Source organism: Carcharodon carcharias, chromosome 19 (genome assembly GCF_017639515.1).
Source record: "Carcharodon carcharias isolate sCarCar2 chromosome 19, sCarCar2.pri, whole genome shotgun sequence".
NCBI lineage: Eukaryota > Metazoa > Chordata > Chondrichthyes > Lamniformes > Lamnidae > Carcharodon > Carcharodon carcharias.
In genome coordinates this window covers 113,013,331-113,038,363 of record NC_054485.1, presented here as the reverse complement: position 1 = coordinate 113,038,363, position 25,033 = coordinate 113,013,331, and the positions used below count along the sequence as shown (strand labels likewise).

The following is a 25,033-nucleotide window of genomic DNA, read 5'->3' as shown; positions in this document are numbered from 1 at the left end:
CGTCCCCCGACCGCAATTTCACGCTGGCTGACCCATTAACGGCTAGGCAGTGTGAAACGTGTGCTGAAAAGCTCAGCACTGTGGGGGTGGGAAGAGGGCGGGTGATGATGTCACCACGGGTGTAGGTGAGCCCAATGAGAAGGCTCCTTGAAGGCAGGCAGCTGCCTCAGAAGAGAAATAAAGATTTCAAAAGCTGCAAAATAATTTCCATGCATCACAATCAAGCATCTGAAACTATAGCGGACAAAATTGCTGTTCACAAATATTTATTTTAATTTTATTTCATAACGGAAATTTCATCTCACCTTTGGATGAGGTTTGATGATAAATTCAAAGGCCGCCTCCATCCATCCACCAACCATAAGGTTGGATGGGCCACAAAAAGATGGGAGATAATTGCATCATTAATGGGCTTAATTGCCTTCTTGATTGTCAGTGAGTCCGTTTCCTACTTTTGCGTGCGACCGCTGAACGAAGCATCGCGTGAGAGAATGATGACATTGGGACGCTTGCCCGATGTCTTCTCGCACGATGTTTTGCCCGATCGGGTTGGGTGCACGCCTTGGACATAAAATTCTGCCCATTGGGTTATGTAGTATCATGTGACAGTGTGAAGAAATCACTTCTAAGTGCGGGGAACCTTAGAATGGGAGTTCTTCTTCTAGTTGTAGAGCTGAATGGAGGCATGCACCTGCTGCTGCAGTCTGTAAATAAAGTTCGATGTTTCTGATGAGAAACCTATCTGGAAAATCAAGTCCATAACAACCTGGCGATGAGGATAACATGGCTGACAAGGGAAGTCAGGGACAGCATAAAAGCTAAAGAGAAAGCATACAATGCGGCAAAGAGCAGTGTGAAACCAGGGGATTGGGAAGCCTACAAACACCAACAGAGGACAACTAAAAACGAAATAAGGAGGGAGTAGATTAAATATGAGGGTAAACTAGTCAGTAATATAAAAGAAGATTGCAAGAGGTTTTTTTTAGATATATAAAGGGTAAGAGAGAGGCAAAAGTGGACATTGGGCTGCTGGAAAATGACGCTGGAGAAGTAGTAGTGGGGAACAAAGAAATGGTGTAGGAACTGAACAGGTACTTTGCATCAGTCTTCACAGTGGAAGACACGAATAACATCCCCAAACTTCAAAAGAGTTAGGGGACAGAGGTGAGTATGGTGGCCATTACCAAGAAGAAGGTGCTAGGAAAACTGAAAGGTCTGAAGGTGGATAAATCACCTGGACCAGATGGATTACACCCCAGAGTTCTGAAGGAGATAGCTGAAGAGATAGTGGAGGCGTTAGTGGTGATTTTTCAGGATTCACTGGAGGCAGGGAGGGTCCCAGAAAACTGGAAAATCGATAATGTAACCCCTCCTGCTTAAGAAGGGAGTGAGGCAAAAGACGGGAAATTACAGGCCGATTAGCCTGACCTCGGTCGTGGGTAAGATTTTAGAGTCCATTATTAAGGATGAGATTTCAGAATATTTGGAAGTGCATGGTAAAATAGGGCAAAGTCAGCATGGTTAAATCAAGGGGAGGTTATGCCTGACAAATCTGTTAGAATTCTTTGAGGAGATAACCAGTAGATTAGACAAAGGAGAGCCAATGGATGTTATCTACTTGGACCTCCAGAAGGCTTTTGACAGGTGCCACACAGGAGGATGCTGAGTAAGCTAAGAGCCCATGGTGTTAGAGGCAAGGTACTAGCATGGATAGAAGATTGGGGAGAGAGTGGGGATAAGGGGGTCCTTCTCAGGATGGCAGCTATTGAGTAATGGAGTTCCGCAGGGGTCAGTGTTGGGACCACAATTTTTCACTTTATACATTAATGATCTAGATGAAGGAACTGAGGGTATCCTGGCTAAGACTGCAGATAATACAAAGATATAAAGAATGGACAGTTATTGAGGAGGTGGGGAGTCTGCAGAAGGATTTGGACAGGTTAGGAGAATGGGCAAAGAAGTGGCAGATGGAATACAACGTGGGTAAGTGTGAGGTCATGCACTTTGTCAGGAAGAATAGAGGCATAGACTATTTTCTAATTGGCAGAGAATTCAGAAATCTGGAGTGCAAAGGGACTTGGGAGTCCTAGTCCAGGATTCTCTTAAGGTTAACTTGCAGGTTGAGTCAGTGGTTAGGAAGTCAAATGCAATGTTGGCATTTATTTCGAGAGGACTAGAATATAAAAGCAGGGATGTGCTGCTGAGGCTTTATAAGGCACTGGTCAGACCACATTTAGAATATTGTGAGCAATTTTGGACCCAGTATCTCAGGAAGGATATGCTGGCCCTGGAGAGAGTCCAGAGGAGGTTCACGAGAATGATCCCAGGAATGAAAAGCTTAACATATGAGGAACGTTTGAGGACTCTGAGTCTATAATCGATGGAGTTTAGAAAGATGAGGGGGGATCTGATTAAAACTTACAGAATACTGAAAGGCCTGGATAGAGTGGATGTGGGGAAGATGTTTCCATTAGTAGGAGAGACTAGGACCCGAGGGCACAGCCTCAGAGTAAAGGGAAGATCTTTTAGAACAGAGATGAGGAGAAACTTCTTCAGCCAGAGAGTGGTGAATCTATGGAATTCATTGCCACAGAAGGCTGTGGAGGCCAGGTCATTGAGACCGAGATAGATAGGTTCTTGATTGGTAAGAGGATCAAATGTTAGGGGGAGAAGGTGGGAAAATGGGGTTGAGAAACTTATCAGCTATGATTGAATGGCGGAGAAGACTCGATGGGCCGAATGACCTAATTTCAGCTCCTATGTCTTATGGTCTTATAGGATCTGATTAAGCATGGTACCTCTTTCTGTTTGACCAGAAATGCCTCAGTGTAGTTTGTCACATCATTTTCATTCAGCTGCTTACGAATCTTTGCAATTGTAGGAATCAAAAATGCCATCAATTCCTTTGTTTGATCCATGACTCTCTTGTGGCGTCCAGGTAGAAATTTCAGAAAGGGTAGTGCATTAATCATCTGTAAAATGGAATCAAATATTTCAGTTATAGGGGCAATAGCACAGTGGTAATGTTTCTGTTCTGGTAATCTAGAGGCCTGGACTAATGGTCGAGAGACAGGAGTTCAAATCTCACCATGGCAAGGAGAGAAATTTAAATTCAATTGGTTAATAAATCTGGTGTAGAAAGTGAGAGTCAGTAATGATTATCTTCAAACCATCAGATTGTGATCAAAGCCCATTTGGTTCACTAATGTCCTTCAGGGGAGATAATCTGCTATCTTTACCTGGCCTGGCTAACATGTGACTCCAGACTTACAGCAATATGGTTCAATCTTAAGTGACCTATGAAATGGCCCAGCGAGCCCCTCAGTTGTATCAAACTGATGAATAAGAACAACACTGGATGGACTGGCTGACATCAACCTGGAAAAGACAAAGGCACACCCAGCCCAGTCCTCCTCACTAACATCTGGGGGTGTTGTATCAAAATGGGGAGTGCTGTCCCAAAGATTAGTCAACCTAACATAATCATACTCACAGATGATAGCTTGCAACAAATGCCCCAGACACCACCATCAAGGCCCTGGATATGCTTGCCCCATTGGCAGGACGGACCCAACAGAGTTGACAGCATAGTGGTGTACAGTCTGGAGGCAGTACACCTTGGAGTGCTTCACACTGGCTCTGGACCCCATGAAGTCTCATGGCATGAGGTCAAACATGGGCAAGGAAACCTCCTGCTGATTACCCCCCAGCACCATCACTCAGCTGATGAACCAGTACTCCATGTTGAACACCATTAGGAAGAAACACTGAGGGCTGCAAGGCCACAGACTGTATTCTGAGCGGGGGTCTTCAATGTCCACCGCTAAGAGGGGCTTGGTAGTGCCACTATTGACCGAGCTGTCTGTTTCCTGAAGGACATATCTTCCAGACAGGGCCTGCGGAAGGTATTGAAGGAACCAACAAGAGGGAAAAACTACCAAGCCCCATCCTCAACAAACTATCTGTCACAGATGTACCTGTCCATGACAGTATTGAGCACTGCACAATCCTTCATACTGAGGAAATGCTCCATTGTGTTGTGTGACATTACCACCATAGTAAATAAGGTAGACCAAGAACAGGCCTAGCAACTCAAAACGGGGCATCCATGAGGCATTGTGGACCATCAGGGGCAGCAGAAATTTATTCAGCCACAATCTGTAACCTCATGGCCTGGCACATCCCTCACTCGACCAATGCCATCAAACCAGGGATCAATCCTGGTTCAGTGAACAGTGTTGGGGAGCTGGACAGGAGCAGCAACAGATATGCCTAAAAATGAGTTTCCAACCTGGTGAAGCTACAACACAGGACTAAACGCATGCTAGTCATCTGAGGCAACATATTATAGACAGAGCTAAGCAATTCGACAACCAATGGATTAGATCAAAGCTCTGCAGTCCTGCCACATGCAGTCATAAATAGTGGTGGGCAATTAAACAGAGGAGGAAGCTCCACAAATATCCCTGTCCTGAATGATGGGAGACCCCAGCACAGAAATGCAAAAGTCAAGACTGAGCATTTGTAACCATCTTCAAACAGAAGTGCCAAGTTGATGATCCATCTCAGCCAGCTCCTGTGGTCCCCAGCATCACAGATGCCAGTTTTCAGCCAATTTGATTCACTTCACGTGATAGCAAGAAATGACTGAAGGCACTGGATACTGCAAAGTCTACGGGCCCTGACAACATTCCAGCAATAGTGCTGAAGACTTGTGCTCCATAACTTGCAGCGACCCTAACCAAGCTGTCTCAGTACAGCTACAACACTGGCATCTATCCCACAATGTGGAAAATTGCCAAGTAAAAAATCAGGCAAATCCAGTTCAGACAATTGCTACCCTATGAGTCTACTCTCAATCATCAGCAAAGTGATGGAAGGGGTCATCAACAGTGCTATCAAGCAGCACTTGCTTAGCAATAACCTGTTTACTGATGCCCAGTTTGGGTTCTGCCAGAGCCACTCAGCTCCTGACCTCGTTACAGCCTTGGTTTAAACATGGACAAAAGAGCTGAACTCCCGAGACGAGGTAAGAGTGACTGTCCTTGACATCAAGGTAACATTTGACCGAGTGTGGCATCAAGGAGCCCTAGTAATGTGAAACAGGGGAAAACTCTCCACTAGTTGGGAATCATGCCTGGCACAAAGGAAGATGGTTGTGGTTGTTGGAGGTCCGTCATCTCAGCTCCAGGACATCACTGCAGGAGTTCCTCAGGGTAGTGTCCTCGGCCCAACCATCCTTAGCTGCTTCATCAATGATCTTCGTCCCATCAGAAGGTCAGAAGTGGGGATGTTTGCTGACAATTGCACAATGTTCAGCACCATTCACGACTCCTCAGATACTGAAGCAGTCCATGTCCAAATGCAGCAAGACCTGGACAATATCCAGGCTTGGACTGAGAAGTGGCAAGTAACATTCACACCACACAGGTGCCAGGAAATGACCATCTCCAACAAGAGAGAAGCAGACCATCACCCTTTGGCATTCAATGGCATTCCCATCACTGAATCCCCCACTATCAACACCTTGATGGTTACCATTGACCAGAAACTGAACTAGACTAGCCATATAAGAACCATTGCTACAAGAGCAGATCATGGGCTAGGAATCCTGCGGCAAATGACTCCCCAAAGGCTGTCTACTATCGACAAGGTAGAAGCAAGGAGTGTGCTCGAACACTCTCCACTTGCCCCTATGAGTGCAGCTCCCATAACACTCAAGAAGCTTGACACCATCTAGGACAAAGCAGTCCGCTTGATTGGCACCACATCCACAAACGTTCACTTCCTCCACCATTGATGGACTGTGTACCTCCTACAAGATGCACTGCAGGAACTCACAAAGGTTCTTTTGACAGCACCTTCCAAACCCACGACCACTACTAACTAGAAGGACAAGGACTGCAGATAGATGGGAACACCACCACCTGCAAATTCCCCTCCAAGATACATACCACCCTGTCTTGGAAATATATTACATTTCCTTCACTTTCGCTGGGTCAAAATCCTGGAACTCCCTCCCTAACAGCACTGTGGGTGTACCTACACCACATGGAACGCAGCGGTTCAAGAAGACAGCTCACCACCACTTTCTCAAGATCAATTAGGGATGGGCAATAAATGCACCCCATACATCCCATGAATGAATATACAAAAAAGTTGGACTAAAATCCAGAATCTCTTGTAACATTCTATTGGAATAGACCTAAAACCCATTGTATTATTCAAAATGAATAAGACCCTGAATCACATTGTATTATCCTATTGGAATAGGTTTTGAAACCCATGTGGGACCTGAGTTATTTTGTCCTTTCTTTCACGGTGAAGCAAAAATCATTAAATTTCTGAAGTATCAGTTATTTTCAGCTTGGCACATTTACCTGAATGGGGAGCAACAATTGTGTCCTGCAAAGTGATGACTCATTTGGCCTTACCTCAACCATTGGACTTGATTTGTCCTTTTGTATTTGGTGCAAAATTGTTAAGAATCTCCTGAGGGATTCATCTTCATAATCAAAGCGTTGTTGAAACAACAGTACAGCAATGATATTAGCAGTGGCTGTGTCCAGAGTATTTTGAGGTTGGATAGGCTGACCTGGATGACAAGAAAAGCTGTTAGAATATATGACTCTGAACTTCAATTAATCCAACAACAGATAAATTATACAACATGTGAATTCAGCTGCCCATTATGTTAATGGAAGAAGTTGGACAGGATGTATAATGGGCAGGTGATTCGTCAATGCTTTTTTTCCACTCCAACTAATGGGCACTTCTGGTTCTGCTAAATATTTCAAGTGTTTTTCTAGTGCCAAACATATTATGAGATACCAAATCAGAAGTACAAGATGGAAAGAGAGAAGAATTCATGGGCTGAGTATTAAGTGGGGGAGGGAGCCAGCCCATCCACATGGAGCGAACACACTTCATTCCAGCCCATCCACCCCCACCCCCCCAACAGCCATAACGTGCTACTGGAGGGCTAATCAGGGGTAGTGTGGGACTTCTGCCCTTTTCTGCAGCTCCACCAGTTCCAAAAGTGCATTAGTGGGTGATGCCAGGAATCCACAAGGACGAAGAAGAGGGCCCAGTAGATCCCGGAGACAGGTAAGTCCTGCACCTTGGGCAGGGAGGGTTTTGGCAGGTTAGGGAGGAGGGAAGGGATTGGTGCAGTGGGGGTCGTGAGTGTAATGTAGCAGGCGGGTCGAAAAGAAGTGTGGGGTATCTTAGCGGGACTGACCCCGATTCACAAAGGGCAGCCCGCAGAGATAGAGACCAACCCTCCCTTTGTTTCCACTCTGAGGGATCTGTTATTGAAAATCGGGCTGCCCAATCCCACCTGCCTGCCTACGCCAAACCCATATTATGGCATGGGCAGTGCATTATTGGGTTAATTGGCTTGGTAACAAACTATTGACCCTTGATTATCAATTTGATATGGTAGGTGGACTGCCAATTTCAGTGCCCGCCCACCACCACGCCTGCTCCAATATAACCAAGGGGTTATGATGAAACAAAATATTTTAAAACCCTCTCAGAGTGTTCGGATCAACACTTTAGGAAGAATATTGAGGCTCATGTGTGTAATGCTAATTCACCAGGATGCTGTCTGGTATGAGGAAATAGAAAGTCTTATTTGTTATGACCTATGCAGTTGATAAAGCGCAGTTATTTAAAAATCTCAGAGGGAAACTTTAAACAACTGTCATAACCTATAATTTTAAGCGTTATGTTTGATAAATTAAGGAATCAGACCACCAGTTCTCAAAGTTTTACATTAAACTAAATGAAACATTTTATTAATTTACACAGGTTAAAATATATATATATATATCTATATATCTAAATATATATACACATGGCTACATATTATGACTATCATAACTTTTAACAAATTCCAAACTAATCTCCATTTAGGCAACAGCAACCCATAGACTCAATCAAACACCAGGCAAAGCATTTTCTCCTTACAAATTCAAAATGAAGTTTTTTTACTTTGGTTGCTTGCAGACACAGTGGTAGGCTTACGGGCTTTGATCTTATATTGCCTCTGCTCTGCACACCTGAAAATTGCTGAAGTTATACCTATCGCTCCCATTCAATGTTAATTCTCATTGTATCGACAACCTCTGAACTAAACCTCTCTAACAATAAAACCCCCTTCTTATACCAATTTTATTAGTAATATATGCATATTGCTTGGTAGTTGCTAGAAAGGCGTCAAGTTTTGAACCCCCTTCTTAAATGCTCTATTCAAAAAATGCAAATGTGCCTATCTTACATATCAAAACAAGTACATATCAAAGCACCCAGGCTAGCTGCCTTTAATCCAGTTAAGACATGCCCACAGACTAAACCTCTATTTTCAAAGAAAAATATTTTCCAAAATATTATATACATAATAGCTTCATGACATATTGACTAAAGACTGAACCAAATGCCCTGTTTCCATGTTGTATCCATCCTGCAACCTTACAATGTTGTGCATGTTTCTCCATTTCATTTGGATAGCTATGGTTACTGTACCCCTGATCTACATTCTTTAGTTTATCTTGGCCCAGATTTTCATCACGACAAAGAGCTTCTCCATCATGTCAAAAATAGTGGAACTATCTGAAAATCCTAAGTTCTGTCCCTGAATATGGCACTTCTCATTATCACAGGAGACAAGCTGATTCTCCTCAATGATTTTATTGTCAGAATTGGAACAGACAATAAAACCTCTGGACAGACAGGATTGGCAAGGAAGGTGTAGGGAAAGCTAACACCGACAAAGTCCCCCTTCTGATGAAATGCCTAGAACATGGTCTGAACATAATGAACACCTTATTTCATCAGAGAGATGAGTAAAAGATCTCATGGCAATACCCTCGCTCCAGATGTTCGCACCTGCTTGACCATGTCATCATCCAAGCAAGGGACTGCAATGATGTTCATATCACATGTGCCATGACAGGAGCTGACAGCTGCTGGAACAACCATTGCCTAACCTGGGCTACTATCTGCATCAACCTGGACAATCAATGTTGATAGACTCAAGGGCTCTGCGAAGAAACACCTACCCAGGCAGTGTCTCACAAACGACCTGGCCATGTTCAACGAACAGGAACCACAAAATGCTCACAGTGTCTGCTCTGCCCTAAAATCTGCCATAACCATCACCTGCAAGGATACTCTTGGTTTCTCCACCAGGAAAAATCAAGACTGGTTTGACGAGAACGACCAGGAGATCCAGGAGCTGCTGAGTCACAAGCGTAAGGAATTCCTGAACCAGAAGCACTGCCAAAATTCAACGGAAAGAAAACGGGTGTACAGACACATGAAGGCCGAGGTCCAAACTATCATTGATGCATTCACAGAGGTGTATGAAAAAATTAGCTCCAGGCTAAACAACTGGAAGACAAAGGTCCTCTACCAGCCTGCTCCCACGGCGCAACACTGCACCCCCCCCACCCCCACACCCCAGCTATTGAGATCCACGGTGAACCATTGGACAATATGGATAATTTCTCAGACCTTGGGAGCCTCCTCTCAGTGAAGCTAGATATCAACAACGAGTCGCCGTCAGTGTGTCAGCGTAACCTTCGGCTGACTGAGGAAAAGAGTGTTTGATGACAAAGAGCTCAAAGCAGGCACCAAGCTCATGGTCTACAGGACTGCAGTACTACCTGCCCTCCTGTATGCAGCAGAGACATGGTAATATGCAGCAAACAGCTTAAATCCCTGGAGAAATATCACCAATGATACCTCCTGTAAATTCAATGGCAGGTTAGGTGCTCCAATATCAGAGTCCTCTGTCAGGCCACTATCCCCTGTATAGGCACTGGTTATGATTAATCAGCCAAGTTGGTTGGACCATATCATCTGCATGTCTGATACAAGAATACCAAACCAAGCTCTCTACTCCGAGCTGTGTCATACAAGCGGTTACCGTTGGGCAGAGGAAACATTTCAGGGACGTCCTCATAGCCGCCTTAAAAAAATACAACGTCCCCACCAATATGTCGGAATCTCTTGCTCGAGACTGTACAAACTGGTTAAGAAGCATCTACGAATGTGCCGGCCATTCTTAATGTCTCCGACAGGTCCAGGTGGAGGCCAAGCACAAACAGCGGAAGGAGTGGACCAAAATCTGAGCATCCCACCCACCCTCCTCATCAAACTCTTAGTTACATCAGAGCTGACAACCCCGGACTGGATGAAAGTCATCCTCGGTCCTGAGGGACTGCCAAAGAAGGAAAGGACGGAGTCCTGTCCGACCGCTACCACCACCTCCCACCCCCGACCAACCAGGAACCAAAAATTGGAAGCTCGGCAGATATTTTTAGAGGTTGTGTTCGTGGAGCCAGTGATTCTCCTAACTCTGTGTACTCGACCCTGGACCAAAAATCTGGGCACTTATGTTTGAAATACTCCAGCCTAAAAATCCCATTCTTTCCTGCCTGTTCTCTGTAATAAACTCAAGACTCAATGTCAACTCTCCCACTCTTTTCATATGGCCTCAGTGCTTAGAATTCTTTGCCTTCCAAATTCTCTTCTCATCCTGGTCTTTAAAACCCAGTTTATATCACTTCCCATTGATTTTTCACCTCATCTCAACCTCTGAGTTCTCTTATCCTCCCTAAATTTCTCTCCCTCCATATGAACTCCCCATCCCATATTTATAGCCATTCCCCTGACCTTGCCAAATCATCTGGTCTTGCTAATCGCATTGTATGAATCACAGATAAGGCCATCTCTGATTAATTCCTTGTATCACCCTCCACCCAAGCCCGCCATCTTCATCCTAGCGACACCTCTTTCTGTCTCTTTCCCTGGAAAAAACCATCCCCCAATTCACTTCCAGCTGCACTCTGAAATCCAAACTAGCTAGCCTTCCATTCCCAATGATATTTCCTTAGCTACTGGTTAACTCAATGGGACCCTCACCTCCATCTTTGATGTGCTAGTCTGCATTAACCATTATCCTCTCTCAGCCTGGCCATTCCCCCTGATATGACCTTCATCTCCACTCTCTGAGGCCCATGGAATGCGGACATGGAAGACAACTGCTATAGCCATCCTCCACCAGATTTGCCTGGACCACTTTACACACTATCAGGACTTACTCTCATCTGGTAAAACAGCTCACTATTCCTTGATCATCCTGGAATGCAAAGATAATGCTGGCTTCTTGTCTCTACTGCAAACTATCACGTGAAATCCATCTCCCTGTTGCCTCCATTCTCACCTCCAACAATGAGTGAGAGGAGCTCATGGACTCCTTTGTCACTATGATGGAAACCATCCAGTCAGCTCCCTCTACTCTGTCTCTCCCTTCCATGAATCCACTTGGCCAAACCTCCTCTAAAGTCCCTGGCTGCCCTAATCCCTGAATTCACATTTTTCTCTAGTTTCTCTTCTATCTCTTCTCATGCCCTCTCTGAGCTCATCTTCTGGACTAGACCCACCTTCTACTCCCTTCACCCTATTCCCGCAAAATTACTGACCACCAGAATTCCCCTCCTGGTCCCCATGTTAATGATTCCTTTAAATTTATCATCATTGCCCCTCTCCTGAAAAAAAAAACCTTGGCCATAAATTTCCGGCCCCTCCTGCCAGTGGGATCTTCCCTGCCAATGTTAATGCACATTTGAATGACTCGTTGGATTCACCGCATGGGAACGTGCCACAGCGGGGCTGGAAATTCATGGCCATTGACCCCACATTTCTTGCAAACCAACATCCCTCCTTCAACCTCCCTTTCCTCCCCAATGTCCTCGAATATGTTATCGCCCCTCTTCCCATATTTTCCGAAATTGCATGTTTGAATCCCTGCTATCAACATTCTGTAGTGTTGTTGTACTGAAAAGTCAATAGCCTTGTCAAAGTCAACATTGACATCCTATGTGAGAGTTACAAAGGTAAACTATCCCTCCTCAGTCTTCATAACCTGTCTGCAGCCTTTGACATGGTTGACAACAGCATCCTCCTCCAACGCCTCTCCACTGTCATCCAGCTGAGCAAAACTGCTGAGATCCAGTTTCATTATTATCTATAATCACAGCCAGATGTCACTTGCAAAATTTTCCCTTCTGTGCACGTGTTTCAACAAAGTAAAGTATTTATTGAAGTCGGGGCTCTTAGCCAAGCCTCATTATGTGTGACTTTGTTGGAACAGGTGCACAGAAGGGCAACAATGCTTGACTGATAGCTTTCCAAGCTTTGTTTCTGTGATCTATTTTGTCATTTGGTCAATATTTATGACACAAGATAAAAAAGTGCCAAGTGCTTATAGTTTCTGTTACTGATATTCTAATGATCTGGTTGATTCATACTTTTATAGATTGGTGAAGCAGCACTTTTTAAAGAAAATCATGAATGACTATTTTTTTTACATTTTCACACTTGCCTTTGTTACTATCGGGTTCATTAGTTCTATGCAGAGTATTTACTGGGTGGATGAGCATGGAAATGCTGTGAGTAGGAATGGGAGGGTTTAAGTGGTGATTGGGGGCTGGTGGGGGGCATGGATGGCACTATTTGTCATGGATGTGGCATGGGGAGTGGTTGGGGGGTTTGAAGGGGTGTGAAGGGGGAGAGCTAGAGGGCCTAATATTTAACAAAACAACTGTGACTTAGTCCCAGAGAACTGAGGTGGGTCTGTTAACAGCCCGCCTCGGCACTCAGCAGCTCCTGTATCCATTTCTAATCTGTGTCTGGGTCTGATGGGCCTGACTCCATACTGCACACTTCCCCCAGAGCTCAGCTCGTGCCATTTGGGGCGCTTACCCCCGAGGTGGGTGCACCAAGCTGTGAAATTTCCCGACTCAAGCTACCCACCTCGATGGTGAAAACCTGGCTCTATGTCCCCTTATGTGGCTTTGTATTTTTTTTTATTTTGTTCCTGTGGAGTGCCTTGGGACATTTCATTATGTTTAAGCTGCTGTTTCAAAATAGGTAGTTGTTCTCCGCTGGTCCTTTTCCCTATTTGTTGATCCCTGTATCATGAGCCTCGATCCCATACCTGGTATCTCAGCTTTAAAAGTGAGTGAGATCTGAAACATTTGGCGAGTGAATCACAATTCAGCCAATTAAAATGGTTAAACTCACCATTGTAAGATTTGAATACATTGACCAGGAATCCCACTTCTTCAATGATTTTCTCTTCAATTGATTTCTTGCCCATTCCAAAATCACGGAGAGTTGTTAATGTGAATCTGCGCATTTGTCTCCACAATTCACCTTCTGAGAAAATTATACCTACAATTGTACCAGAAATAAACATTTAATCTGTTTCCTTGGGTAAGAACCCACACTCTTGTGACTAAATAACAAACCTATTCTGAGATCTGATAGGAGCAGGAGTTGACCATACAGCCTGTTGAGTCTGCTCCACCATTCAACATGATCATGGCTGGTCTTATGCTTCAACTGCACTTTCATGGCTGCTCACCATATCCATGGATTGCCTGTGAGATTAAAAATCTGTCTATCTCAGCCTCACATATACTCAACGATAGCGTGCACACAATCCTCTAGGGGAGAGAATTCCAAAGATTCACAACCCTGTAAGTGAAGAAAATTCAACTCATAGTTCCTCTGGGTATTACAAGCCAGTCCACAGTACCATGGATGCCTCAACACTCTAGGGGCTAGTGGGGTTGGCGGGGAGTTTGGGGGATGGAGCTGCAGGAGGAAGACTGGAAAAGCAGTAGTGACAGGGGATTTTCTTTAATTCATTCATGGGATGTGGGCTTCATTGGCTGGGCCAGCATTTATTGCCCATCCCCAGTTGCCCTTGAGAAGGTGGTGGTGAGCAGCCTTCTTGAACCATTGCAATCCATGTGGTGCTCTCACAGTACTGTTAGGGAGGGAGTTCCAGGATTTTGACCCAGTGACAGTAACGGAACGGCGGTATATTCAAAGTCAGGTTGATGAGTTGATTGAAGGGAAACTTTCTGGTGTTCCAATCCATCTGCTGCCCTTGTCCTTCTAGATGGTAGTGGTGGTGGGTTTGGAAGATGCTGTCTAAGGATCCTGCAGTGCATCTTATTGATGGTACACACTGCTGCTACTGTGTGTCGGTGGTGGAGGGAGTGAATGTTTGTGGATGTGGTGCCAATCCAGTGGGCTGCTTTGTCCTGTATGGTGTCAAGCTTCTTGTGTGTTGTGGGAGCTGCATTCATCCAGGCAAGTGGGGAGTATTCCATCGCACTCCTGACTTGTGCCTTGTAGATAGTGGACAGACTTTGAGGAGTCAGGCGATGGGTTAGTCGCCGCACTATTCCTATCCTCTGACCTGCTCTTATAGCCACAGGAGTTATATGGCTAGTGCAGTTCAGTTTCTGGTCAAAGGTAACCTGAGGATGTTGATAGTGGGGGATTCAGTGACGGTAATGCCATTGAACATCAAGGGGCGATGGCTGGATTCTCTCTTGTTGGAGATGGTCATTGCCTGACACTTGTATGGTGCAAATGTTACTTGCCATTTGTCAGCCCAAGCCTGGAAATTGTCCACGTCCTGCTGCATATGGATATGTATCTGAGGCGTCACGAATGGTACTGATCATTGTACAATGATCAGCGAACATCCCCACTTCTGACCTTATGATGGAAGGAAGTTAATTGATGAAGCAGCTGAAGATGGTTGGGCTGAGGACACTACCCTGAAGAATTTCTGCAGTGATGTCCTGGAGCTGTGATGTCTGACTTCCAACAATCACAACCATCTTCCTTTGTGCTAGGCATGACTCCAACAAGTGGTGAGTTTTCCCTCTGATTCCCTTTGACTTAAGGTTTGTTAGAGCTCTTTGATGCCACACTTTGTTTCAATTTTGCAGTTCTCCCATTGAAACCGGAAGAATTTCCAAATCACTTTCACATCTCCCTTCATTTCCATCGGAGTCGGTACTGTAATTTTCAAACCCTTCTGACTCACCCAGCAATCAAGTTTCTGTACAACGTCGCAGGCTGAAGTTTGAATTATACTCTGCTGTTTGAGGTAGTGACTGGCTCTTTATCAACTATCAAAATCCATTTAATTGCAACTGCACACTCCTGACTCCATGGGCAGAATTATGAGTGAATAGAGAAAAAGTAAAACCTAGACCTTCCTCTCTACTCGCTCGGTACATCTTCCTCTCCCACTCACACCTAGACATTCCTCTGCACCCTCTTGGTACATCTTCCTCTGCCACTCACAGCTGGATCTTCCTCTCCACTCCCTCAATGATCATTCGTAGCAGAACATGGCCAAGACACTGAAGTCCCGAAACAGTCCCCAACAGTGATTTTGCACCCTCCGTGAGCTGCTTTGCGGTGGAACCATGTCCATGAGAATCCACCCAGCAAGCCATGGACGTTCCTCCAGGTTCCCGTGGCTGTCGGGGTCCAGCATCTTCTGCTCCTTGAATGTCCATGATGTGAGCAAGGCCCTGGTGGGTAAATCCTGACTCCTGCACGTCACACTTGTCAAGACGTGTTCTGCACCGACGTGTTTTCCTGCTGATGTGGGCGGTAAATTTGATGTTGGGGGGGATGATTCCGGTGAGCTGGGCTTATAATGAGATGCAGACGTATTACAATGAAGTTCCTGACGTGCGGCGGTGTGAAATGCGGCCCGCCATTGACAGGCACAACAGACGATTGCAAACTGGTTTCACAACCTCGTGAAACCGATTTTCGGTCTTCCCGCCATATTGTCCGCTCATGCCCGCCATGATGCCTGACACCAGTGGGCACGGAAAATTCTGCTTATTGGCAAGTAAAATCAGCTGGGGTTGTTTTCTTTGGAACAGAGGAGCCTCAGAGGAGATTTAATGGACATGTATAAACTTATGAGGGGCCTTGATAGAGTGGATAGGTAGCACCTATTTCCTTTAGCAGGGAAGTCAATAATCAGAGGGCAGAAATTTAATGTAATCTGTTTAAGGATTAGAGTGGAACTCCGAAGGTTTCTCACCGAAAGAGTGGTGGAGGTCTGGAACTCACTGCCTGACAAGGTGGTGGAGGCAGGAAACCTTGCTGCATTTAAAATACACTTCGATAAGTACTTGAAATGTTGTAACCTACAGCACTACGGCTTAGGCAGTGTTAGGCTGAATAACTTTCTTTGGCTGGAAGATATGAGGAGCTGAATGGCCTTCAGTGCTGTAAATTTTTCAAGTTTCTACATGAAGGAATGTTACCCTAAGACATTAAGGAGTGCCTTCCCAGAAAATTGAGAAATGTTATCCCAATGTTTCAAGGAATCTTATCCCAGCAAGTTAAAGAATGTCATTGGAGCTATTAGAAGTCATTAGGTGAGCACATTAGGTATTGTTATCTGTCAGCAAGAAGCAATTTCATCTCAGTATTCTGAGCCATGCGAAAACTACTAAGAAAACCATGTTTTATGGAAGACCAGAGTAACGAGTAATGTTGAGAAATGTTAGAATCATATCTCTCATGACTGCATTTTTCTTTTACAAAATGGAAGGACTTGGTATTATCTGGACATCTGGATGTTAACCTGGGTTTTCTTTTTTAAAAGGTGATAAGTTCACCTTGGAGCTGTCAGTAAGCAGGCCTCGTCTGAGAAATCATCTGACCCTTACAGTACTTGAGGAAGATTTGGTTGTTTATTTTGAACTGCAATCATTAATTGATGGAGGAAAAAATTGAAAAGGAAGGTTGATAACTTGCTGAAAATAACACGGGAGAGAGATAAAAAAAACTTAGGTTGTGAACCTGCTGGTTTTGAAGGCAGTCTTGCTGGGGAACAAGCTGATGAAGGAAGGCTACCCTGACTGGCTCGCTCTCTGTACGTTGTCGGCAATTCTGTGTGGATATCAACCTGTAGCCAGAGAACCGTCATCTGTGTGTAACTGGTCTGCATTTAGACCTGCAAAGCCGAGTCCAGTTGGTAAGAACTTCCAGACGTCCATCAGGACCAGCGACCAATCTTCACACATGGGAACTCTGAGTTGACAGCGTCGAGACCCTGTAAGCTTTATCCTTTATTTTATAATGCCCACCCTCCAAAGCCCATCTCTGCAGAGAGTTTTTATGTGATTGTCCTTTGTTTGTCTGTGTGTTTGTCTGTGTCTGTGTGTGTGTCTGTGTGTGTGTGTGTGTGTGTGTGTATGTGTGTGTGTGTGTGTGTGTCTGTGTGTGTGTGTGTGTGTGTGTGTGTGTGAGTGTTTGTGTCTGTGTGTGTGTGTGTGTGTGTCTGTGTGTGTGTGTGTGTGTGTGTGTCTGTGTGTGTCTGTGTGTGTGTCTGTGTGTGTGTGTGTGTGTGTCTGTGTGTGTGTGTGTGTCTGTGTGTGTGTGTGCTGCAGGAATTCTTTAGGAAGGGATAGATAATTCCACTTCCCGATTACAATTGTGTGTTAACCAGTACTTGCAACTTGTTAAAGAGAAGTTTAGTTTTATAATAAACAATCGTTCTGAGTTTATTGAAAGAAGCCTGATTGAAGACTCTTTTATTCTGGGCATCAGTAAGGAAAATAGACGATTGGCTATTTTAGTGAGAAAATTAAAGTTTTAAATTAATTGTATGGCCTGCGGAGCAGTGAAGCTGGATGAAACACGTACTCCTCCCATCTCGGATGTAACAGGAAGGTAATTTAAACATGTTATGAGATATCACACAAGGACATGAAGGAATATCATCTGTGTTTTAAGGAAAGTAATTCCAGTGTATGAAGCTTGTCTAAGTTATCAGAAATAAAAGAAAATATAGAAGACTGTCCTGCAACAAGCTTCTGGCTCAGTGGTGATATGTTACTGTTGGGAAATCCTGAAATCACAGCAAAGGCCATGAAATACGATCGTTGTGGCATATTCACAAATCAGTGCTGAATGTGTTTCTCTGACATTATTCTGTCCCCTAGGTTAGAGGATGCATCGTTTTGTATGTACATCAATTGGCTGCGTCAGAAAGGAAGTTAGGAGGACTGTGCAGACCCAGGGATGGGAAAATGGGAAAAAGCTAGAAGCATAATGATGGCAGGTTGGGGGATGTCACTATAAAATGCAAATAGAACTGTCAGCCAAAAATACCAAGGACCTACCGAGTTTTTCACTGCCTGCTTCATTGATTGGTGTAACAAATCTTTCAATGAATGTATTGGCCTGGTCAATCAATGCATCCTTTGTTGCCCCATAACCAGTCAGGATTGTTAATTTCTGATATCCAAAACGAATATTATACAAGTTGCCATATTTTTCTGCAAGCTAAACGAAGGGGAAAAATCAAATATATTTTTAATATTCTTTGTACATTTAATACGTTTGAGCAGTGGCAGCAGAAGTGGTGAACCAAAGAGTATAAAGCAGTGAGAGAGACTGAGTGAGAGGGAGAGAGAGGACTGAAGTAATGACAGTATGTATTCAGAGAATTAAAAATGACAATAGAAGGAGTGACATCCCAGAACAGTAGGTATTGGAGTATTGGAGTATTACTTTGCTTTCTAAGCTATGGAACTGGATTAAACTCAAAGCTGAGAAACCATGGTCAGGATTTTTTGGATGGTGGGGTTTCCCTTCCTGCAATCTGAAGAGCTGGTGTGGAGCAATATCCCCGTGAACACTGTCTGGCCCGCAGCAATTTTGTCTCCAACGAGTGTTAATTGGCTGCAGGCAGGAATTCTGGCCGTCGTGCGGGAGGAAGTCCTGCCTTAGAGAGCTGTCGGTCATTCTAATTGGCCAGCAGACCTCTAGTCCCACAGCAGCGCCAGAAGCTGCATTGGACAGGACCGGGATTGCTGATGAGGTAAGTTTTGGGGGTCTCAGAGGGTAGGTGAAGCCTTCAGGGATAGACAGTGGGAGATTGTGGTGTCACAGGAGATGCGGGGGTGAAGGTGGTCTTGCAGTTATCGGACCTTAACAGAAAGGCACCTGAAATTAAAGTGAAGCTGTTGTTGGCGACACCCCTCCACACCTCCCGTGCGAAGCCTGAACCCGATTATTTTTGGACATCCCTCATGGAAAATAATTGGCCACTTAAGGGCCTCAGTTGTAGCAAGGGCAGATGGGCTGCCCGTGGCTTCACCCACCCCAGCATAAAACTGAGAGAGGTCGGGGTGGGTGGGAACCCCATCCGAGGAATTTTACTCTCACCCTCAAGCTACAAACCCACCGGCAGGGGTGATTAAAATTCATGTCCATAACTTGTTATTGCTTTTCAAATTAATGACTTAAACTGGATAAGTAGATAAACTAATTAACTAATATAAGAAAATTAAAACTAAAATAATCAATTCCAGTTGAAAACCTCAAGCTCATTTCTGGTACGGCTAGTTCGTTTAATCAATCTGAGCTATGGCAGGCCCCCTTAGTCCTATCGCATGGGCAGTTTTTTTTATTTGTTTATGGGATGTGGGTGTCGCTGGCTAGGCCAACATTTATTCACCATCCCTAATTGCCTTTGTTGGGAGGGCATTTTTAAGAGTCAACCACATTGCTGTGGGCCTAGAGTCACATGTAGGCCAGACCAGGTAACGACGGCAGATTTCCTTCCCTAAAGGACTGAGTGAACCAGATGGGTTTTTACAACAATCGACAATGGTTTCATGGTCCAGATTTTTATTGAATTCAAATTTCACCATCTGACATGGTGGGATTGGAATCCAGGTCCCCAGAGCATTACCCTTGGTCTCTAGAAAACTAGTCCAGTGACAATACCACTTTGTCACTGCCTCTCCTTAACATCTTGCTCCATGTGGAGCTGCAGGATGCATCGTGTGTCCTGTATAACCATCTATGCAGGAAGTGTTATCGCAGCTTGAACTTTGTGTTTTGTAACTTGAGCAGCAGCTGGCATCACTGCAGCACACCCATGAGGCTGAGAACTTTGTGGATGGCAAATTTACAGAGGTGGTCGTCTCACAGCTTAAGAGTGTGCAGGTAGGTTGGGAATGGTTGGCTGCCAGGAAGTCAAGGAGAAGACCAGGCAGATAGAGAGAATCTCACTGTCTAACCGACATTCAGTTCTAAATACTGGTGAGAGTAATAGTTCACCTGGCCAGAAGCAAAACCACAGCACCCTGGCTGGTTCAGCTGTAGAGGGCGGCAAGAGGAAGATTGGGAAAGCAATAGTGATAGAAGATTCTATAGTGAGGGGAACAGAGAGCTGTTTCAGTGGCCACAGATGTGAATCCAGGATGGTAAGTTGCCTCCCTGTTGCCAGGGCCAGGGATGTTCCTGAGTGGCTACAGAACATTCTGGAGGGGACTGCTTAACGTCTAGAGGTGATGATCAATATCAGCACCAATGAAATAGAGGACTGTGGTTCTACGGACAGATTTTCGGGAGCTAGTAAAATCTTAAACTGGAAAAGCAAAGTGGAGTTGACAAAAAACCGTGCCTGCCATTTCAATCTGTCCATTGACATAAGCTTGAGGGTTGTCATTTTAGGATTTGTGCTGCATGGATTGGCATGAATTTGCATGGGAGCTATAAAGGGCGTGTATGGGTTGGCACAGGGGCTATAAAGGGCTATAGGATTGGCATGGGTTGGCATAGAGGCTATGAAGGGCCACAGTGTGGATAAGATAGTAAAGAAAACTTATGGAATGCTTTCCTTTATTGGATGAGGTATTGAATACAAAAGCAGGGATATAATGTTGGAACTATACAAAATGCGAGTTAGGCCACAGGTAGAATTCTTTATATAGTTCTGGTCACCACATTATAGATTAGTTGCTCTGCAGAGGAGGTTTACAAGAATGTTACCAGGACTTAAAAATTGCAGCTATGAGGAAAGATTGAGTGACAAATGGATGTTTTTAAAAAATATATTTTTGGGGAATATTGTGATATTCTGTGGAAAAGGCTGCGTGTGTGTGCGGGGGGGTGGTGTGTGTGTGTTTGTGTGCATGCGTGTGTGTGTGTGCCTGTATGATTGAATTAAACTGGGCAGAGATCATTAGGAGACAGTTTGTCTGGGGAGGTTTAAAACATGAAAAGGAAAGAGGTACAAAAACAAAATTTGCTGGAAAAACTCATCAGGTCTGACAGCATCTGTGGAGAGAGAGAGAGTTAATGTTTTTAGTCCGCATGACTCTTCTTCAGAACTGAAAGGATAGAGGTTGAGGAACAATAAAATGGATTCTGTTTAACATTTGCATTTTTAGATAAACTGAGAGTTTGTTTGAATATCAAAGGTGCTCCAAGAAGCATGTTTGCATCTTGCAGGAGTTACAGTGGTAAATAGGAGGGGGGATAATATATTTTAGGGAAGGAAATCTCCTATCCTTACCTGGTCTGGTCTACATGTGACTCCAGACCCACAGCAATGTGGCTGAATCTTAAAATGCCCCCTGAAATGGCCTGGCGAGCTACTCAGTTGTATCAAACCACTCAAATCAAGTCAATAAGGACTGAAACCAGATGAACCATCTGGCGTCGACCTAAGCACTGGAAACGACAACGGCAGACTCAGCTCTGTCGACCCTGCAAAGTCCTCATTACTAACATCTGGGAGCGACTGCCAAAATTGGGAGAGCTGTCCCACAGACTGGTCAAGGAAAAGCCTGACATAGTCATACTTACAAATCATGTCTAAGATGCCACCATCACCATACATGAGTAAGTCCTGTCCCACGAACAGGACAGACCCAGCAGACGGGTTGGAGCTGTCCTGGGAGTCCTCAACATCGACTCCGGACCCCATGAAGTCTCACGGCATCAGGCCAAACATGGGCAAGGAAACCTCCTGCTGATTACCATGTACTGCCCTCCCTCAGCTGATGAAGCACTGCTCCTCCATGTTGAACACCACTTGGATGAAGAATTGAGGGTGGCAAGGGCGCAGAATGTACTCTGAGTGGGGTACTTCAATGTCCATCACCAGCATCACTACTGACCGGGCTGGCAGAGTCCTATAGCACATAGCTGCTAGACTGGGTCTGCGGCAGGTAGTGAGGGAGCCAACAAGAGAGAAAAACAAACTTGACCTCATCCTCATCAACCTGCCTGCTGCAGATGCATCTGTCCATGACAGTATTGGTAAGAGTGACCAATGCACAGCCGCTGTGGAGACAAGGTCCCGCCAACACATTGAGGGCACCCTCCATCATGTGTGGCACTATCGCCATGCTAAATGGGATAGATTTTGAACAGATCTAGCAACTCAAGACTGGGCAAACATGAGGCGCTGTGGGCCATCATCAGCAGCAGAATTGTACTTGAACACAATCTGTAACCTCATGGCCTGGCATATCCCCCACTCTACCATTGCCATCAAGCCATGGATCAACCCTGGTTCAATGAAGAGTGCAGAGGGGCATGCCGGGAGCAGCACCAGGCATACCTAAAAATGAGGTGTCAACCTGGTGAAGCTACAGCAAAGGTCTACTTGGGTGTCAAACAGCATAAGCAGCAAGTGATAGACAAAAGCTAAATGATTCCATAACCAACGGGTCAGATCTAAGTCCTGCAGTCCTGCCACATCCAGTCGTGAATAGTGGTGGACAATTAAACAACTCACTGGAGGAGGAGGCTCCACAAATATCCCCATCCTCAATGATGGGGGAGACCAGCACATCAGTGCAAAAGATAAGGCTGAAGCATTTGTAACAATCTTCAGCCAGGAGTGCCAAGTGGATGATTCATCTCGTACTCCTCCGGAGGTCCCCAGGATCAGAGACGCCAGGCTTCAGCCAATTTGATTCACTCCACGTGATATCAAGAAATGGATGAAGGCATTGGATACTGAAAATGCTATGGGCCCTGACAATATTCCGGCAATAGTACTGAAGACGTGTGCTCCAGAGCTTGCCGCGCCCCTAGCCAAGCTGTTCCAGTACAGTTACAACACTGCATCTACCCGGCTATGTGGACACTTGCCCAGGTATGTCCTGTACACAGGAGCAGGACAAATCCAAACTGGCCAATTACCGCCCCATCAGTCTACTCTCGATCATCAGTAAAGTAATGAAAGGGGTCACCAACAGTGCTATCAAGCAGCACTTGCTTAGCAATAACCTGCTCATTCATGCTCAGTTTGGGTTCCGACAGGGTTACTCAGGTCCTGACCTCATCACAGCCTTGATTCAGACATGGACAAAAGGGCTAAACTCCAGATATGAGGTGAGTGTGACAGACCTTGAAATCAAGGCAGCATTTGACTGATTGTGCCATCAAGGAGCCCTAGCAAAACTGGAGTCAGTGGGAATCAGGGGGAAAACTCTGCAGTTTGGAATCATACCTGGCACAAAGGAAAATGGTTGTGGTTGTTGGAGGTCAATCATCTCAGTTCCAGGACATTACTGCAGGAGTTCCTCAGGGTTGTGTCCTAGGCCCAAACATCTTCAGCTGCTTCATCAATGACCTTCCTTCCATCATAATGTCAGAAGTGGGGACGTTCGCTGATGATTGTACAATGCTCAGCACCATTCATGACTCCTCAGATACTGAAGCAGTCCATGTCCAACTGCAGCAAGACCTGGACAATATCCAGGCTTGGGCTGACAAGTGGCAAATAACATTCGCGCCACACAAGCGTCAGGTAATGACCATCACCAACCTGAGAGAATCTAACCATCAACCCTTGACATTCAATGGCATTACCATCACTGAATCCCCCACTATCAAATCCTGGGGTTTACCATTGATCAGAAACTGAACTGGACTAGCCATATGTGGCTACAAGAGCAGGTCAGAGGCTAGGAATCCTGCGGCAAGTAACTCACCTCCGGACTCCCCAAAGCCTGTCCATCATCTTCAAGGCACAAGTCAGGAGTGTGATAGAATACTCTCCACTTGTCAAGATGAGTGCACCTCCAACAACACTCAAGAATCTTGATACCATTCAGGACAAAGCAGTCTACTTAATTGGCACCCCATCCGCAAACATTCACTCCCTCCACCACCGACACACTGTAGCAGCAGTTTTACACCGCAGGAATTCACCAAGGCTCCTTCAACAGCACCTTCCAAACCCATGTCCACTGCCATCTAGAAGGACAAGGGCAGCAGACACATGGGAACATCACCACCTGGACGTTCCCCTCTGACACGCTCACCATCCTGACTTGGAAATATATCACCTTCACTGTCGCTGGGTCAAAATTTCTCTAAAGGACTTTAGTGAGCCAGACAGGTTTTTACAACAATGGGCAATGATTTTCTGGTCCTCATCAGACTTTTAATTCCAGATTTTTTAATGGAGCAGACAGACTGCACAGAGGTTGAAGAAGGCAGCTCACCACCTTCTCCTCAAGGGCAATTAGGGATGAGCAATAAATGCTGGGCCAGCCAACGATGCCCACATCCCATGAATGAATAAAAAGAACTCCTAAGTTTTCTCACTTCACTAACCCACAAAGAAGGGTATCTAATGATGTCAAGTGTAATTAAACCACAAGGTTAGATGCCAGTTACTTATACTAAAGTTATATTTTAACAATGAATATTCTGATTAGTAACCTGATACCCCTACCAATGGCTTATATATATTTATCCTGTGTTACTCAGTGAATGTTATAGTTCATGTATTTTCATTATTTTACTCAGACTCTCGTACCAATCTTCAGCGAGTGACAATCTTTCAGCTCTTACCCTCATCAATGATCTGTGAAGATTCCCCATGCCCAGCTGGTGCAGGTTCCCAATCAATGGAAGAGGAGTTGGAGAAGGAGGAACTTTGAATGAAGATCTTTTGTTGGACCCTTTGATGTAGAAAATCACAAGGAATAGCAGGGTGATCAGCAGGAACATTGAGGTGGGGTCCAAGAGGCATATCTTCAACATATTCATTGCGAGCAGACTAACTGCAACTTGACTAAATGCGCAGCTACCTTGCACTGTTTGTCAGCTGAGTTCAGTGGCCACAGCTTTATGAACAGCAGGATCCTCCTCTTTCTACTGCACTTCTCATCTGTTAACTCTTTGCAGTGACGTGGTGGTATTGCTAACAATATTGGGTTTGTAATCACCATGGGCCTGATTTTAGCTCCTTCACTGGCTGCTGCCCCTGGATATAAAGTTCCAATGCATGGCATTCAGACTGTTGGCCTCTGATTAATGCTCTTCAGTCTGTACCGTCAGGCCCTCCCCCTCTGATTAA

General features: G+C 45.0%; 1 protein-coding gene across 1 annotated transcript in view; it reads right to left on the bottom strand.

Annotated features, from left to right (window-relative positions):
* The window catches only part of LOC121291353 (cytochrome P450 2K6-like), a 35,035-nt gene extending 10,312 nt beyond the window's left edge, over positions 1-24,723 (bottom strand). Inside the window, exons 1-6 of the mRNA XM_041212422.1 lie at positions 24,526-24,723; positions 18,036-18,198; positions 13,093-13,242; positions 9,163-9,279; positions 6,435-6,595; positions 2,799-2,972 (exon numbers count right to left, since the gene is read on the bottom strand). Of these exons, the coding sequence (XP_041068356.1) occupies positions 2,799-2,972; positions 6,435-6,595; positions 9,163-9,279; positions 13,093-13,242; positions 18,036-18,198; positions 24,526-24,723 (963 nt within the window). The remainder of the gene's footprint in view (positions 1-2,798; positions 2,973-6,434; positions 6,596-9,162; positions 9,280-13,092; positions 13,243-18,035; positions 18,199-24,525) is intronic.
* Positions 24,724-25,033: the final 310 nt, after the last annotated feature.